The sequence below is a fragment of the Athene cunicularia genome (assembly GCF_003259725.1).
Source record: "Athene cunicularia isolate RWA chromosome 5 unlocalized genomic scaffold, athCun1 chr5_part1, whole genome shotgun sequence".
In the NCBI taxonomy this organism is placed as follows: Eukaryota; Metazoa; Chordata; class Aves; order Strigiformes; family Strigidae; genus Athene; species Athene cunicularia.
Genome location: NW_020799101.1, coordinates 10,009,328 through 10,028,580, shown reverse-complemented (window position 1 = coordinate 10,028,580; position 19,253 = coordinate 10,009,328). Strand labels below are relative to the sequence as shown.

The 19,253-nt window shown below is 45.6% G+C and overlaps 1 protein-coding gene across 1 annotated transcript in view; it reads left to right on the top strand.

Moving 5' to 3' along the window:
- The window catches only part of LOC113480419 (inverted formin-2-like), a 19,828-nt gene extending 3,139 nt beyond the window's left edge, over positions 1 to 16,689 (top strand). Inside the window, exons 3-6 of the mRNA XM_026849216.1 lie at positions 13,257 to 13,665; positions 15,008 to 15,123; positions 15,661 to 15,820; positions 16,652 to 16,689. Of these exons, the coding sequence (XP_026705017.1) occupies positions 13,272 to 13,665; positions 15,008 to 15,123; positions 15,661 to 15,820; positions 16,652 to 16,689 (708 nt within the window). The 5' untranslated portion in view covers positions 13,257 to 13,271. The remainder of the gene's footprint in view (positions 1 to 13,256; positions 13,666 to 15,007; positions 15,124 to 15,660; positions 15,821 to 16,651) is intronic.
- Positions 16,690 to 19,253: the final 2,564 nt, after the last annotated feature.

The window sequence follows — 19,253 nt, the reverse complement described above, 5'->3', positions numbered from 1 at the left end:
CCCCCCCCCCCCCAACTATTAGTTTTGCACTGGCCTGACTTCCAGCCTCACTGCTGCCCAACACCAGGCTCATCCCCTCTCAGGGGCATGGGGTGGCACCGGGGGGTTCCAGGGTCCGGCTTTGGGGGTTTGGCCCCTTTGCTGCTCATAGCTGTGTACCCTGGGCGGCTGTCTCCACTGTGTTGGCTGTGTGAGTAAGCCTCCCTCCCGCCCCAGAAACAGCCACAATCTCCTCCTTTGTGAGTTTCTAGCTCAGAAAAGGCTGATTCATTCTCTGAAGCAGATTAATTACTTCTGCTATTAAAAAAAAAAAAAAAAAAAGAAAATCCTTTAGAGTTGGTCGGCTTAACTTTCAGCTGCATATACAATGCAGTAAAGCAAATGTGCTCTGAGCCAGAGCAAAAAAAGTTTGCATGGAAGAAGAAACTGTGGGTTGCAATATTTACCTGGTGCTTCAGCAGTGGGCTCTGCAATTTAGGAAGTATTCAGGAACATGTCTTGTTCTTGTCTTCTGTGACAAGTGGTGCAAATTTGATCCTGTCATGAAGGTGAATTGGGAAACAAATATTTTTATTCCCTGATATGTTTTATAACTTATTTCCCTTCTGGTTTACATCATGCTGATGTGGCACCCGGCTCCTTGATTAGCTTGCATCCGAAGCCTGACTGAGCTGCTCCATTTCTTCCTCGGAAGGCTGCTTTCCAGCCTGCTTGGCTCTGTTCACTTGTTTATGCACTGATGGGCTGTAGTTCCACATTTCAGAACAAGCTGTCCAATATTCATGAGTTATTTTGTATTTACTGAGTCCTGAGGCTTCTTTTATAAGCTGGGGGATAAATTCTGAGTTTTGTTATTTCCATTGCTGGAAATGGACTGAATCTCCACAACCGTTACCAAGCCCTAAATATGGCCTCATTTATCTAGAAGAAAGGTAGGGGAAAGAACTATCACAAAGCTAAATTGATTTACAGGCCTATGATCTCCAAACCCCTGTTCTGGTAGGCAAGTGCTGGAGCAAGCCATATGTGTAGAGATGAATCACTTATAAAATTATATCCTTAATATTGGTTGTATATTTATTTATCAGATAAATATAGTTATTTTCCTCTTGAAGATCAATGACAGCCACATGCTTAGCTGGCCTAAAGCAGTGCAGCTCTTTGGACTATGCAAACCTGAGGATATGACTGAACAACTCATTTCTTTGCAAAGAGAAAAACAATACCAACTACTTGTTTCTAAAGTGATTTAAATTATTATGCAGGAAAAACTAAGAGATCAAAGTGATCGTGTAAGATGTCCTGCATGTAAGTTAGGCCTATATATATATAGTGAGACCATTTTGCCCCAGCATGAAAATTTCCCATCATAAACCTCCAAAGCGCTGGGCTATATTAAAATCCCTTCACATTAATTCCACAACTGAGCTAGAACTGAAAAGATAATGTCTAGGAGGGCAACTTTAGGTCTTCTTAAAACAGCTGGACCAAGTACTGTAGCAAAGTGAAGGGTTAAGCCAGTCAGTGTTCTAGGATTACTGTGTTATAAGGACTTCAAACTTTTTCATCCAACAGTAGAGAAAATATTCAGAAGATGTCTTTGGGGTGGATTAGTTTTGAAATCATGCTAAGCCACTCTTCAACAAGAATTTATTTTAAACAGCTCAAATGCTTAATTTCTTGAATTAGCAGCTGAGCACATTCTCTGGTTACTCTTAGTAATGTTCATATTCAGACGAACTCACAGAAGAGTATCTGGGTCTGTTCTTAACGTGTGCAGTATGTACTTTGCCTGTGCCATTAGGAATCCTGGCTATGGTCAGCCTTATCAGAACAAAAATGTTCAGGATGTTTGGTTTTGGGCCGTCCACCAGGTGAGATGCCAGGCACCATGATTCATCAGCAGTTGAACGGAAAAGCTGATCTCGATAGAAGGGAGTCTCATTTGCAGCCTGTTTGGAGAACAGCTGGAAAAACGCTGCTTCCTCATGCACTATTCTGGTGTCTCAGTAGCTGTTTTCAGCAGGGGTGTCCATAAATGTTAATATAGATCTGTGTAGCTCTTTGCCTTTAGTGGTGATGACAACCTTTTCCCCTGTGATCCTTCTGCATCATACTGGTTTTTAGGGAAGAGCTGTTCCCTGCCTGAAGATCTTAATCCTTGTGCAAGGGAGGAGAGTTTGTGCCTGTGCCAGAGGAGCATGGCTAAAACTTGCACAGGACCTGCCTGCCTCTTCCCTGTCGGGCAGGGCTTGAAAGGTCTTTTTTTTTTTTTTGTAATTACATCTTCTCACTACTGCAGCACCAGTGTGTGTGTGCAAGGGAGCAGAGTTCAGCTGCCTTGGTAGCCTTCATCCTGGCAGTTCCCCTGTAGCCTTACTATGGGTGTAATATATATATATATATGAAGGATAAATAAAGTAAGTAAGTATCAGGCTCTTTACTCAGCCTGTACTTAGGAGCACGTACATCCTTTAGAAACTCTTGCATGGGTCTATGCCCTCTGCTCTGGGTAGAACTCCTGGTGCATTTGGGATTTGTACAGAAAATTTTGTCATTGCCTGTCCAAAGAAACACCAAGTTCCCCAGGGTTAATGGTTTAATCTCCCCGGGTGGAAGCACCCTCCCCAAAACAGGATGTTTTTTTGTTGCAGAAGCTTCCTAAAAGAACTGTGGAGAAAATATTTCGGATGTTTAAAGCAGATCAACCCCATTAAATACAAAGTTCCCGGAAATATGCATGTGCTGGCAGTAGCAGAGTCCTTTATTTTCATTATCAGAAGTATCCATCAAATAAAGAGTACTTCAGAAGGCTTTTTTTTTTTTTTTTCCTTATAGCATCATCTAAAGTGAATGTATTCAGCAGAAAAGCAGACAGAGAGCTGGTCTGTGACAAGAGGGCTGGAGGGGTCTCAGTCTCCAAGAAGGTTAGAGAAATTCAGTGACCAGAAGGGCCAGCAGTCAGCTTTGCAGCTCCTGTCTTGCTCCCATGACTTCCAGAGGATGCTCAGATGTCTGTTCTCCAAGGAGTGTCAAACTGGCTGCTTTCGCTGTGCTCTCCCAGTGCCTGTGAAGGTCATCACTGACCCACCCCATCTGCTCCCCAGCAGCTCCTCTGGCATCTCCTGCTGTCTCCATGGCACAGGGTCAGCCTGCAAAGGCCAGACGCCTTCCCTTCCTTGTGGGCAGAGGGAGGAATGGGCTTTCCTCCTAAATTTGTATGTCTTTACCTGGCCAACCCCCCTTTCAGCACTTTTTTTGACGCCGGTTGGTCTGGTTGCTTAACGCAGAGTTCAGCTCTTAGATTGACAAAGGTGTGTTGTTAAATTATCCATATTTCTTTCCAGTACCCTGATTTTTCCCCTATAAACATGGTTGTCTTCACTGGCTCCATATGAGCCGCAGTACCCAACAAGCCAGTCACAGAGATGTGGAGGCAAATATTACACCTGTAATTCTTGAATGCTGTGTGTGCTGATCTTTAGTAATTTAGTAGCAGGTGATGCTAGGCATTTTAGGCAAGATCACCTAAAAAGAGCCGTTGCAGCAGACCTCTGGCTGGCATCTCTCCCTGCCAGCAGAAATGAGCTGGGTGTCTCCTTTCCAAAATCCTTGACACAACTTAGAAGAAAAGCTACTGGCACAGGAGCTGATTTGTCACATAAACATAGAGCAGCAAGGAGACACTGATTGCTGTAATTAGGAATAATCCAATTCCTAAGGGCAAATGGGGTGTATTTATTGCTGTTTAATTAGATTCCTGCATTTTGTGGACCTGCCACGTGGGCAGGGGAGCCACCATACCGCGATCCAGAGACATCAGAGTGACACTGGAGCTGGAGAGGGTTTTGGCTCTTCTTTACCTGATGTGGGACTAAACTCTTAGTTCTTGATTTAATCTGTCTGGTTTTGATATAATTACTGTTCAGAGGCCCACAAAATCATCTGCTAGAAAATCGGGGTAAAATTGGATTGATTTGCTGAGGGGAAACCATTAGCCCTCTCTCTGAGCAACCTGAAAGCAAAGTTGCTGGGACCGAAGCTCAGACATGAGGGGATGGACCCATTAAAGGTTTTATGTCCTTAACACCCTACATCCTTGTGGTTTGGGGGCAAAGCTTTGCTCCCCATGACAGCACTCTGCTCTCCTGAGAGATAAGCCTTCAGACTCCCAACCAGCACCACTCTTCAGGCACATCAGCATGGGGCTCCTGCTGCTTCCTCCAGAGGAAGAGGAGCCCAGGGGTGCCGAGGGAACCCTCAGTCCCCAGGCAGTGCCCAGAGCATTCAGTCAGAGACACGACCCCACGCTTGGACTCTTTCTGGTTGTGCCATGAAAAGCAAACGCCTTTGCTGGGGCTGAGTTACGGACATTCGGGTGGATGGACCTCGGCTGGGGGCTGAGCTCAGCAGGGTGCAGCAGCGTCTGTCTGTCTGTCCGTGGGCTGCTCCCGCGCAGGCTGGTGTTAGAGTGCGGTGAGGGCACAGGCAGCTGCCTGCAGCAGCTGGGCAGGGTTGCGAACACCTGGAAGCAGCACAAGTGATGCACGAGCTGGGAGCAGGAGCTGGGATCCAAACCCCCTGATTTTTCTCAGTTACTGCCCATTGCTGCTGCTGTTCACATGCCATGGGGCCTGCAGAGGGACACACTGCAGCCCTAAAGCTGGGTTTTGTGATTTTTAGCTCTTTTTTTTTTGCTTCTGCATATTTTTTATGTGGACACAAACATTTCTGGCATTTCTCATAGGTCCAGGCTTCAGATGAAATCTGATGGGAGCTGATAGACCTTTAAATTTCTTCATGGTTGCAAGGAGAAGATTTTGCAACACCAACAATCTTTTCTTTGCATGAATTTTTTTTTCTCATAACTTATTATTTTTTCCCTGAAACCTGCTGTGAGCCCCATCCTGCTCCCAAGAACCAGATTAGTGACTAATCTTTTGAGGACTTGCAGATTACACTTCAGGAGTGCATGTACTATAATGTGACATTCATTTGCTGTTGTAAAACCCATCGTGAATTAACGTTTGTCTTGAATGGTATAAACATGCCCTCAGAGTGCTTCCTACAGCAGGATGGGGAGCTGTGCAGAGTCATTTCCTTGGATGCTGAATTGTTATGATGAAACTGCCTTAATTAGAAAGCATGTGGGCAAGTTCATCTGGTAAAGGCTAGCTGAATTAGGACCAAAGAGCAGACAGATCAGTGTATTTCTAATATTGGTGAAGCTGTGTTTGTGTACATAAGGGTTGAGTTTCCCCACTAAGGCAGGAAAACTCTTGTGGGCTCCAGCTTTTGATCTAGAGGGTTCGATTCAGCGTAGAGACCACACAGAGTAAGAAAAAAAACAGCATTTGAAGTCTAACTGCTACCCTGAGCCAGGCAGGTCTCTGCTAAAATGGACCATGTTGAAAAATTCACAATTTAATAATAACTGGCTTTCAGTTAACACCTCCCAAGAGGTGAAATGGATGCATTTTACAACTGTGTCTCACAAACTAGTGTCCATGTCAAATCTCAACCAGAAAGGCAGAGAGACATTAAAAAGAGTTTTTAAAATCTTTAGAGCCTGCTCAGCCCATAAACACGGGGCTGGACTGGAGCTCAGTGGGACCTTAGGGGTGTCCCGGTGAGAGCAGGATTCTCATCCTCAAGCCCCTGACCAGAGGGACACTGCCTGACCCTCTGACCTTTGCTGTGCCACCCCTCTCCTAGAGGCCCATCCTGGGGTGAGCAGCCTTGGGTCAGATTTCCTTGTTATTTTAAGCTGTCCTGGCTCTCCCAGCATTTCAGAGACCTCTGAGATCTTGCAGTGTTTAAAGCCCCAGTGCCACGGACAAGACTCTGAACAGCTGATGCAAAGTGCAGGGGACTGTCCCTGCTGCCTGCCACTCCCCCGCTCTCCATCCCACCCAACCCGGCCATACTTCCTCCTCTCTTTTTTATATTTTTCCCCCTTCCCTTTCCTTTGCCAGATCATTTTCCTTCTTTGATCATTTCCCTGCTCTGAGTCACCCCGTGCCAGGACTGCGTTCTCATGCTGACGGATGGAGGTGCAGTTCGGTGCAAGTCTTCCTCCTTTCCAGCCCATGGAGAAGTGTCACACAGCACAGACTGAATGAGGCGGATGAGAAATGTCATGCAAATGCCTTCCCTGGAGGCTACAGAAAAGTCACTTCCTTGCACCTTTTGGAAGACTGGTATTTACATACTATTAGACACCGATATTCTGTTGAACTTTCTTAGAGCGTGTGATTTGCAGACATGCTTGTTTGGGGATTTAGACTTTATTGACTGAAGGTTTCTTGGCAGAGAAGGGGAAAATGAGCTGGCTGGGGAAGCGAGGGCTTGCACAGCCAGTCCAAAAGGATCCTTCTGTGTGAGAGAGACAAGGGAATAATTTGGCTTCCAGCTCTGAGGTAGGAAATCTTCCCTCTGCCTGTTTTCTCTGTCCTCTTGGCATCTTGTGAAGGTGTTTAAAACCAAAACAAAAAAGCAGTAAAGGTTTTTGGCTCTCATAATATGTTTGTGTGACAGCTTCCCGCTGAGTGGGAGCCAGGAGAGTCTTAGAAAGTTACCACTGCACTGTCCGTGTTGCTGGGTAACAGTTTCTGCTTCTCACGTGACCCCCAAATTATAATAATAAATTGCATCCCAAAATGCTGAATGATGCTGGAATCACTGGTAGGTGGAGGTGCTGCCTCTACCCAAGCACTGGGGCAGGGAGCGTGGGGAGGCGCCAGACCCGCCTTACGCTCTGTCAGGATTGTTGTGGAATCCCGGCCTGAGTCCAGTTCATTTCTGGCTGGGGTTGGGACACCTGGCCGGCTCCCGTGGGTCTGCTAACGGCAGCGGGGAGGAAGCCCTGGTGAGACCAGGGTGAAGTGTTTGCAGCCCCGTTTGCTGCAGCGCAGCTGGGGGCACCCTCTGCGTGGGGCGAGTGCTGGCTACTGCCTGGCATCCCACCAACCCGAAATCCGCCGGGCCTCCGAGGGCCTGTGGGAGCATGCAAGGCTGCCTCAGGGCTCACATTCACCGTGGAAAGCTTTTGAATTTTTTCGGCTGACTTGGCACTCAAACAGACAGGGAAGGCTGGTGCCTTGCTTCTCCCCAGTGGCAGTGGCCATTTCCAAAGTGAAGGTCTGACAGCTGCACCAACCTGATTTAAATCTGGCTTACCAAGTTAGGGTGAATTGGTTACTGAGTGTCTTCAGACTGTTACTGCTGTAACGAAGAGTGCTTTTAAACCCATTTAAAGCTAAGCTAGTGCAACCTTTAAATATAAATACGGCTTTAGATGCCACTGAAGATCCTGACATAAACATTCTTGAGTGTCTTACTTGAGCTTGATTTGTATGTGGTACCTGTAGCAGCCTGATGATTTATTTATTTACTTACTTATTTACTGGCAAGGAAGAAGGCACTGGTGATTATTTTTGCTGGTGTGGGTAATCCTGATGTAAACGCACCACTATGAATACATATTGAACAGACACATTTACCCCTTGTACAAGACATCACACGAGATCATAGCTTATATTTGCCCAGGAGAGAGAATGTGCTGGCACACAGCATCCTAATAGTGGTGGATGGGACTGAGTCAGGACAGTATGTTTTTCCTCTCTTTGTAAAAGAATAAGCTAATAAGCTATACTGGGAAAATACATATACATTTATACCAGTATGGCCATGGTCCTTCTTGTCTATGCGCTGAAGTCCTTTTCTGGGAGTTTGCTACCAGAAGAAGCTGTTGCCAGCCCCCTGCCACCCCCAGCCAGTGTGGGGATGGCACAGCTCCTGCCCGCCAGCTGCAGCGGGCTGCGTGGCCGTGCTCCCTCATTTGCTAAAGACAAAACCCTCCGTGTATTGGTGCAGTGCCTCTGAAGACCCAGCTGTCTCGGGCTGCTTTGTGAGTGTTCCTGTTTGCCTCACACATGGACTGTGCCAAAGCAAAGCATAGTATGCTGGAGACTTCATTAATTTCTTTAGTAATGCAGAGCAAGATTGGGAACTCATTCCAAGACCTTCTAATTTTTTAAGCATAAGTCACTCATTCTGCCCTCTGATACAGGTGAGGATCAAGAATATATAGATCTAAAGGTGACTGATGCTACTGGTTATGGCAGAAAAAGGATGGAGCAGCAGTTGGTTTGCGTGCTGAGGCAGAGTCTTTTGGGCAAACTACGTTTGCCCCCCTCCATTTCCCACCATAACCTCACCATCAGCTCCTCTGGGAGACTCTGTATGCTGCCGGTTCCTACTGATGCTAATGGACCCACACCAAAGGGTCAGGTTGGTTTCTAAAAGAGAGATTTATGGGGCCTCCCCCACTTCTTTTGGTGCATGGGAGGGCGATTTCATTAGCCTGTACATACACAAGCTGTTCAGATGCTGCACAGGCAAGCACAGTAGTATAAATGAAAGCAAGAGGAGAGGAAGAACAAACCCATCATGCTTCTTGAAGTGGTTTTAGAAAGCAGAAAGCCAGGATGTTGTTCCTTTTTAGTGACTGAGTAGTCTGACATGTTTCAAAATACAAAGGCTCTACATATTCCCAGCGGCAGAGTGAAAACTGGAACTATCCAGAAGCAAAACCTATCATTAGCAGTCAGCCATGCAGAACAGGCTCCTGAGCACCAGGAACAGGCACAGAAGGGAGGAGGGGCTGAGCAGCAAAAAAAGAGCTTTTCTTAGGGCTGGTGGTGTGCTCCAGCAGCCTTGTGGAGGGAAGCAGAGGGCTGCAAGGGCAGCACATGGGGATGGGATGCTCTCAGACTTCTTCAAAGGGCAGCAAGGAGCTGCTGTTCTCCCTCACACCCCCCATCCTGCAGCATGGGCAGGAGGTCTGCTCCCAGAAAATCGGAATGGTTTTGACCTGTAATTTTTCTCCCTTTTGTTTTCACGCAATTATACTTAGCTGCCCTGATAAATCTGTTTTTACATGTCCTCCCAGGTCCTTGCTGTGATCCATGTCATCCTGGTGGCATACAGTAATTTCGACTGAAAGCTGTGCTGTGCAGCTCTGTTCTCCACAGCTTTGCACGATGGAGAAAGTATTGACATGCCCTGATTTATCTCCCACAGATGTCATCTCCCTAGGAGCTGACTTGAAGGACAGAGGGGCACAGAAAACTGAATCTGGGAAACACCCAATTCAAAAGTAAAGGAGGCAATTTCATGAGCTGAGTTGTGTGGATGCAAGGAACATCACAGCTTTGCAAACCCAGTGATCCAAAAAGTTAGCACCATGAACCACGGTGTTGCTGTGGCTGGGTGCAAAAAGACAAGCCTTTGTGATGCCTTTATGTTTCCAAAAGGAATCTCTTCAAGTTAAGAGTCTATTTGCATTGAAGTTTCTTTAGTTGTCATTCCCCATAAGGCCTAACTAACCTCTGAGGGTGAGAAGCAAGATGAGAGGGTTGCATTTATCACGGTGAATGCTGTGGGTGTCCCCATGGCAGCAAGCACACATGGGCCATCAGAATGTGCCCTAGGGAGCAGAACCCAGCACTGATGCTGAGCCTATAGCTGGGGAGGGTGCTGCAGGCACGGTCAGACACAGAGGCTGGGGACGTTGCTTCTACCATCGCGTGCTTCTACCATCCTCAGTGGCCCAGGCAGCAAAAAGCAAAGTACGCATGCCCTTCTACTGGCAGGAGGTGAGAGGTGAGATGTATTCAGCCTTTTAAGTATAGTGCCTTGCCTTTTTTTGCCAGGGCATTTTCCTTCCCTCAGCCAGCACAGTCTAAATAGCCTCTGTGAGACAGCCAGATAGATATGTTCCATTCTAATCCCTTATCTGTCTCACTCTGCTGAGATCATTTACCTGCTAATAAGCTCCTGTGGTCAGAGATAAAGGGTGAAACTACCAGCCCCTTAAGGATGTTTCTGAGTGGCTTTGAAACACTGTGCTTCATAGAAAATATGGAAAGATGTTGCATTCATATATCACTCATATCTGTGTTTGTAAACAGATTTATCACACCATCTGCAGAATCATACTGCAGTCTCCTCCATATTTATTTCCTTTCCATTTATATAGTACAGCTCCTCTTTATTCCCTTTTTATTATTAGATACATTAGCCATCTTTTTTAATTCCTTACAAAAATAGTACATATTCTGTGGGAAAGAATATTTAATCGATCCAATTTGTTCAGTTTAGTGCATAAAAGCACAAGTCAGTACTGTTTAGAGAGGTACCTGCCTGGGTTTGTTTCTCATTTCTTCACATCTGTGCAGAGCAGGTGGGGAGGAAAGGATAATTCAGAACAAATCCGCTGGTAAACAGGATGCTCTGTCAGTATTTCCTTCCTCCTGTTGTACTGATTGAGCTTAATTTTCAGAAATCAGTTAAACCTAAGGTCAATAATGCTATTATAATTTCTCTGACTTTCTGTAGCTGATACGATATATAATGAAGTATTTGTACAACTGGGAGCAAAAAGCCAGCCCACTTACCTGGTTTGATAAGAAACATTCAGTCATATGCAAATTTAAAAATTTATTTGCTGAGTATAAAAAGAAGTCACACTGAGAGAGAGGGAAGCTTGCAGTTGGCAGCCACTTCTGCAGCCCCTTGGCTGAGCAGCACGAGCCCCAGCACAGCTCTGGGCAGGGCAGAGCCCAAGCCTGAGCCAGCAGGGCCATCCTCCTCCAACGGCTGCTCCTGCAGGCTTTCCCACCCGGTGGGACCACGAGACTATTCGTGCACACACAGGGCCCAAAACCGGATCCTCTGCTTGGTGCACACTTTCATTTTGGGGACAAGAAAGAGTCTGGGTCACAGCAGAGTCCAGAGGAGGGAGTCCCACCCAGTGAGCCAAGGCTCCGCCCCCACTGCCAGCATTTGGGTTTGTGCCCATCCCTTGTGCAGAAGGAAAAAATCCAGGACAGTTGATTCCTCCTTCCAGGTAGGAGGCTGAAGGATCTTGGGTCTTTGGGGAAGCCACCAAAGAATGGAGCTGGGCAGGATGAGCTGTGCTCCACCCAGGTTGGATGGTCCTCAGCGCTGCCCCACGCTGAAGGTCTGGCCTTGACCCCAGGCACTAGAAGAGGGCTGATGGGCTTGATGGACAGCACGGGGCAGGATTTGACCGCAGGTCCTTAGGAGCGCCTCTCCAGCCCCATGGCTGGAAATATGCTTCCAAGAGAAGTGTTGGACACTGCCCTATCAACAGGGCTGTGACCCTGAGGTAGGACACTCCCACTTCTTTCCCTCCAGGGAGGGAGGATTTCTTTTCTCCTTTGCATTGAGCCTAACCCAAATTCCTGGGCTTGGGTACAGAGGAGTGACTGGGGATGACTAACTCAAGAAGAATTTTACCAAGAGTGAGTAAGGGCTCTGGGCTGCAGACAGTGACAACAAGTCTTTGAAACTCAAGCCTTTGTTCTGGCAAGAGGGTTTGGTTTTGGGGTTTTCAGATTTTTTTATATGGTCCTTTTTATTACTTTTCAGCTGTACAGTGAGTTTTCAGGTGGTATATTCACAACTTCATGTTTTTCAATCATGACCATCAGTTTTTTCATATAAGAGCTGTGAACAACTGAGCACTTGGCCAGCTCTTTTCCCAGTTTCCAAAGGGAAATTCTGTAAGAGAGTTTCTCCAAGAGCCCTCTGAAAGGATTTTCTGTGACCATATCCTGCTAACTCCACCACCCCTCTAACCCTTACTTAACACAGCCTTTGATGCTATGAGCTGAGTGCCCCTGCCAGAGAGTCCCATCAGCACTTTTTCCCAGGGGAGCTGTTCAGGCTCTCTTGGGTATCCTATCCCTTCACACTCTGCATCTTTCCAAGAGGCATGTTTAGGCCTATAATGCTATGCCTACAACAAATTATCGAGCAAACTTTTTGGCTGTGTATTTGCCAAGGGATGACTGCCAAAATGAGATTTTGGGGTAAAGCAGAAGCTCAGCTGCAGCGAAGCAGCCAGGACCTTTCTCAACAGTGCAGTCCCCAGGAGAAATCACAAGGCAGGCTTTAAAATAATGAGGTTATTACTAACTGTTGTAAATGGTCCATCTTTTATCTTGGCTTTCTGGGAAATAAGGCCTTTCAGAGATTTCTCGGGTTAGATTTTTCAAGCCTTTTTCCTACACGCTGCAGGGCTAGAAACCCTTGAGCTGGAACTGACAAAGGAAACCAAGACTCTCCTATAATCCATTCAGTTCCCCAAGTGCTGAGTTTTGGGTTCCAAGTGCTCCCAAGTTGTTTTGAGCCCCATGCTGGCTCACCAGCCCAGAGTAACAGAGGTCCCAGTGTTAGTGGCTGGCTTTGGGTCTGGCAGGTTTATCCCCCTTTTGTGGGACAAACTGTCCCCTCTGGGAGCAATTCAGCTTTAAAATGATCGCATTCAGCTTTAAAAAGGACCTGTATTGTATAACTTAATCGATGTGAGTCTGAAAAATAATAATCCTGCCTAAAAACATAAAATTGGACACCAAGAGTAAATTAGACTTGGTTTTGCTATCTCTCTGCACGGAATCAGCTCCTCACCCTCCTTGCTACTAACAGTGTGGCTGAGACAGGCCATGTCCTCCAGGGAGATGGGCCTTGAAGAGATGCTCCCCATCTCCGAAAAGTCACACTGCTGTTTTCACAGCCTCCCGCTGCCATCCCTTTGCTTGCAACCTGTTGGGCTCTCACATTATCACGTGCAAGCACCATGTTTTACAAACATATTTGCTATTACAGCAGACAGGAAGAGATTAAGTGAGTGCTGTGAAACTAACCTCCGCATCAGTCAGAAGAAACAAAAGCAAAAAATAACAGGGCAATTGGATGCTCTTATGAGCAGGATATGCTCAAAATTATTTCTCCATCCCATTACAAATGCTTAGAAACTACACAGCCTCTCCAGCGCAGTGAGATTTTAAAGTGGTTTAATGGGAATAAGGAGTTCAGAGCTGATAATGCCTCCTCCAACCTTATCCTTTTGCTGCATGAAAATAGGTAATGACGGTTGACTGGTGTAAATTGGCTGCTTTTAAAGCTGTATTTGCTGGCTTAGATGTGCTAAGAGTCTCTCTACAGAGTTTTCAGGGCCTGAATGTAATGTATGTGGTTAAAGAGGGTTATTATATTGAGTTTCTTCAGCGGAGGACTGCTTCCAGTGTGTGCCCTATGTGCTGGAGAGCTGGAGACCTGCTGCAGTTGAGCTTTATATCCCGATCACTAGGAGAAAATCTAGGGCTGCTGGAGAGTTGTTGGTCAGTCCAGACAAACTTCTCACTTTGTTTTTTCTTTTCCTTCAGGACAAACTGTTCACCATGTCAATCAAAAAGGAGGGTGCCCACAAGAAGTGGGCTGCCCTAAAGGAGAAACTCGGACCCCAGGAGACTGACCACTCAGAGGCCAACCTGGAAAATGCAGAGCCTGAGTTGTGCATCCGTCTCCTGCAAATGCCATCGGTGGTGAACTACTCTGGGCTGAAGAAGCGGCTGGAGAACAGCGATGATGCCTGGATGGTCCAGTTCCTGGAGCTGTGTGGGCTGGACCTCCTCCTGGAGGCTCTGGACAGGCTGTCCGGGCGAGGAGTGGCCAGGATTTCTGATGCCTTGCTTCAGCTCACCTGCATTAACTGTGTGCGAGCGGTCATGAACTCCCACAAAGGCATTGAATACATTGTGAGCAATGAGGGCTATGTCAGAAAACTCTTCCAAGGTGAGCAAACGTCTTCCTGCTTCATCCATCACATATGGCATGGTGGGGGGAACTTTCCTGTTGATTATCCTCCTGTCCTGCACCAGGTTTCTTGCAACTTGTTGGTCATAACTGATTAATGAGATCATTTTCTTCTTTCAAATAATAATACTGCTTTGAAATCACATTGCCTTTGCCACCCAATACTATTTCCACACAAATATCTTCATAGTTTACTGAAAAGCCAAGGATAAACCCAGCCTTAGCTGTACACAGGCATGAGAAGTCCTGGACCCTTCAGTTGTCAGCAGACATTTGCTATTTAGTCTTTGTGAGCCCCAAGGGCAGAGGGAGAGGTATTGACAGGGCCTGAAGACTTGTAGCCTGTTAAAAGGAAGAAAGGTGGCATGGTTTAGACTTGAGAGAGCTTGTTCTCTGCCCTGCTCAGTCTGTTCCTTCTAGAAAATGATATGTAATACCACTTACTTCTGCCATTCACTTGTCTTGGCGTTAGGTATGAAACTTGTCAGGGCATCTCCTAGGTCTTATTGTGTAGCACCTAATGATGGGTGCTGGGAGGATAACTTCTGTGCTGCTTCACAGAACAGAGATCACAGCTGTGCCCAGAAACCCTTATCAATAGCTCTTTAAAATACATTTAGTCTGAAAGCTAGCTTGCTCCCCTCTTCAGTTTTAACTATCTCTTCCTTCCTCTCCACCCTGTATTTTCTTAACCAGTGTGAAATATAGAGCTGGAATTTTTGTGCTGTGAAAAACAGGGGGGTTCCCTGGACTTTGCAGCAGTCAAGCTTCTTTGTGCACTAGTAAAGAAAAAATAAGATGGACTAATCCTACCCCAAGGGCTCACAAAGAAAGAACAGCGGTAAAAGGGAATACGTGGGGACTCGTTAGAACAATTGGCCTGCTTGATATGCATACTGGGTGTTTCTGCACTAAAAATAAGACTCATTAATTGAGGAAAATGGTTCATCTGCTGTTCTAGAAAATACCCATATGTGAAAATGGGAAAAAAAAATGTGATTACGGGTGCTGAGATCTTGGCTGCTGTTGCAGTGCACCACTGGTACATGGGAGAACTGAACACCTACAAGAAGCACCAGAATACCAATAGTGTACCTGAACTAGCATTTACTGTTCTCATTAGAAGTTACTACCAGATATTGCTATTGGGATGGAATATCTATATGTTGAGATATTTTTCTTCCCATCTTCCACATGCTGTGTCCACTCCTTTTAGTCTTTTTTCTACCACTGTTCATAAGCCATGTAGCAGAAGACGCTGAGATTCAGAGCATTAATTTAATCATAAATTCTTTTTTGTTTTGTTTGGTTTTTTCTCCAGCACTTGACACAACTAATGTCATGGTCAAAAAGCAAGTATTTGAGCTCTTGGCTGCACTGTGTATTTACTCATCAGATGGCCACGCTTTGGCTTTGGATGCCCTGGACCATTACAAGGCAAGTGTTGGGCTGCAGCAGGAGGTACAGCTCTGCTCTGATCCATGCAGGTAGATCCATGTCCCACAGAAAAGGGCTGATAATTAAGGTCATTTTGCATCATTTTTGTTAGAGAGGTAGGGATTTATAAGGTGAAAACTGTAGGAAATTTGGCCTGGTTGGTGGAAGTCCACGGTGCTGCTCAGTGATTTGTCTGGACAGATGATTGCCAACCACAAGGTCCTTTCTGGCAGGAAAAGCACTGTCAGATTAGCAAAATAGATAGTGCTGCATCCATGGGTTTCACTAGCCACAAGCCCAGGTAGGCGCATGAGTTATTAGAAAGCATAAAAGGATCCAAGAGGAGTTTCACTGACTTTTCCTGCTGACCAGACCCTGCTCCATGATGGAGGAATGCTGCTTTTACATGTATTTTCCTGTCTTGTGCACAGCAGGATAAACTGAGACGTTTTAGGATGCTAATTCTATTTGAGAGCCTGCACCAAAGTGGTAGACGTTTCTGAACTGTCTGAACAGAAATATCCCTTGTGTTAACAGAGTGTGAAGAACCAGCAGTATCGATTCAGCGTCATAATGAATGAGCTCTCCAACACAGATAATGTGCCATACATGGTGACACTGCTGAGTGCTATCAATGCCATCATATTGGGGAAGGAAGAGCTAAGAACAAGGACACAAATCAGAAATGAGTTCATAGGTAAGGGTGTTTGTTGCACCTAACTTTCTCTGGAGAAAATCAGTTGCCAAGCAGTTTTATTTCAGATGTATCCATAAGGTCACTAAAGAGGGCTGGGGAGCAAAACTGCAAATATTCAAGGCAGACTCCTTTAATATTTGTCTTTTGGCCTCTGTTTTCTTCAACAACCTTTCTGTAACCAGATATTTTTTAACTTTGCTGCTTTCCCATAGCTTTGATCTTTTCTGGAACCCCAGCAGCATTGTATCACTTGAGCTTCTTCAATACTATAATTCTTTGATTCTATAACCAACCATCTTATATAACCACATTTCCAGATATTGCAACTCCTCATAAGAGTAGGTAAGGTTTCTTTGCCCTGTGTCTACTCAGCTGAGACACAGAAGCTGTCCTGTGATTCAGAAATAGTTTCCAGCTGATTGAATACTGGGATCCTAGGTACCATTGCTAGAATTCACCTCATTTAATGCATACATCTGAGCTGGTGGGCTCCATTCCTCTCTGTGGAGAGCAAGGGATATTTGACCACACCATTCCCCTGACTGATTTTAGATGTCTCATTTGGAAGGAGGTGACTCATGCTGCAGAAGTGCCTGTGTCCCTCAGTAACTCCAGGGAGATTCTGCAGTGGTTCGTGTAGCTGCTAACATGTGTACCATGAGTCTCTTCATTTAACATATGACCCTACTCACTTTGGCAGATCCATCTGAAGATATTTTCACTTTTTCTCTCTGCAAAAAGTGTTTATGAGCATAACATTATATAAAGATCATAATAGATAAGTACCAAGTAGGTCATAATACCAATATATCTATTTTTTTGTTCTCCCAGGGCTTCAGCTGTTGGATATTTTAGACAAGCTACGGTAAGGATCACTGTTTAAATTTTCTTTTGTAAATGAGATTCACAGTAACATAGTTGTGGAAGCTAAATACTTATCAGCCTTCAGCTGTGTGAAGTGAAGTGTACTCGGGTGGAGTGGACCATGCTTGTGTGCACCCATTACATGGGAAACGGAGACATTAGGCCAGTTTTAAGATGCTTTTGCCAGCCACAGTGTCACAGGGACAGCTGTTAGTGCAGATGGCATTGACAGAGGCTCTGGCACAGATAGAGCAAGGCTCAGCAATGTCCTCACTGAGGCTGCATTTCAGACTGAATCTAAAGCAGTGCTGTGGGCTCGCTGAGCATTTTGCTGTATTCAAAACCCATTCACTGATGGTGTTGATCCCAGAAGCATCCAGCTAAAATAATTTCTAAAGTGTATCTGGACATACCTGTCTTTGCAGTTTCTTATTTTAAAAACTATGTTGTCAGAAACACCCATGATAAATTCCAGAATGCATTATATGTGAGTTGCAATTATCCATGTAACTGGAATTGCTTCATCCAACTCCATAAAAATTAGAGACGAGAAGATCTTTCAATAATGCCAACTAGCAAGGGTAGAGTTCCTGCACTGAGTGGTCTCCAGAGTGATGAAAAAGTTGGCCCCAAGAGTGTTTGGGGGTTTTTTAATCCGATTTTGAGTAACAGAGAAGGAAGTTTTTCAAATAGAAATGTCACTAGAATATTTTCAATTTGTGTTGACTTTAAAAAAAAAAAAGAAAAGAAGGTGGTCCAGTTTCAAAAAGGTAGAAATGCCCCTCTGTTGTTACAGCTCCAAGGAGAAGTCCATACAAAGCATACACTGGGCCAGGTTATGCCAAGAAAAGTCCCATTCATTTGGATGTGTTGACTGTAGAAAGAGGCACATTCAGTTCAAGAAACACACTGATGGCATTTGATCCTTTATAAATAAGGTAGAGGTGGGTACTTTCAGCATCAACTGTCTGAGTCTGAGAGGCAGAGATAAAAGCCATTTGAACAAAAACAATCATCTGAAAATCAGTGAAGTGCTCTCCAGTGAAAATGAATGCTGTAATATTGCAGAGACATAGAGGAGGAGGATCTGCTTATCCAGTGTGATACATTTGAGGAGTTCAAGATAGAAGATGATGAGGAATTATTAAAGATATGTGATGGGATAAACATGAACGATCATCATGAGGTCTTTTCATCTCTCTTCAATAAAGTAAGTAGGGCCTCTCGTGAGGCACAGAGTCATGCAATGGCAAAGTTAACACCCTTTGCTTAGAACCAGCCTTGCTGTGATGGAAAGCTGCCCTGTCTTCCAGGTGAGCCGCTCTCCAGTCTCCATCCAGCTGCTGTCCATCCTCCAGAGCCTGCTCCACTTGGAACCTTCTCATCACTCCAGCCTCCTGCTGTGGGAGTCCTTGGATGCAGTAGTGAACAGAGCCCTTTTGCTCGCAAATGACAGTAAGAATATCTATCCAGCCTTGCTCTCTCCTCTTGTCTTCCCTTGTCCCACCCACAAAATTCCTTCCCAAATGCATAGGAAAGAATCTATGGGACTTGCTAATAGCTGAACAGAAGCTGGGACAGAGCTGCATGTCCTGCATAGGGTCAAGTCTTGATGCAAAGCCCCAGCCATGTGGATGTCAGGGGGAGCTGGTCACATTTAGCAGTGGGCTCAGGATTCACAGTCTTGCTTTGATGGTTAAGACCTGAGCTTTGGGTCATGGCAGTCAGTGGGAATCTCTCCTCATTGGCATCCTGCCACTAGTGCTGGCTAGTCTTGCTGGCAGGCATGCTCAAACAGTGTTTGTGGGCCAGGACCATGGGAAGGAAATTGCCTGGAAGCTGAAACTGCAGTTGTGTAAAGTGACACCAGGGAGTGGCTCTGTGGCTCCAGATCTGCTGCTTGGTGAGGGTTGAGTAGCATGAACAACCTTTGGGCCCCATCCCCTCCTCTGACTGTGACTTGTTTCTCTAGTCCAAGGGAACACAGTTGAAGAAGTCATCGAGAGGCTGCTATCTATCAAGAAACATCCAAACAAGCAAAAGCGAGCTGAAAAAAGTCTGTCTGGGAGTGCAAATGAAGGCATCCAGGCTGAGCTAGAGCCATGTGTACATGCAGCTCGGAGCTCAGCAGGATCATCAAACCCCTCCTCGAAGGCACCAGCAGTTCCCTCAGGACCACTCACCAATGAAAAGATCTCATCCTCCCAGCTCACAGCCTGCTTTGCTTCACCAGAGACATCTAACCCTCCACCCAACACTGCTCCCGCCCCAGTACCTCCACCCCCTAAATGAATAAAAGTAGCATGAAACTACTAATATTATATAATAACCATTCCAATTAAATCTATAGTTTGGAATAGCTTGTTTATAGCTAAAATACTTGAAAATTAAAAGGAGCAGGAGAGATGGGAATATTTCCCTAATCCACGATGACACACTTTAGGCTTGAGTTCTCAACAGGCTCTGATCTTGGCTCCCCAGACTTTTGTTCCCCAGTTCATCTATACTTCTATCTGGGTATATTAATGAGTAAGAGTGCAGGTAAGGATTACATCACAGTTCAAGAAGG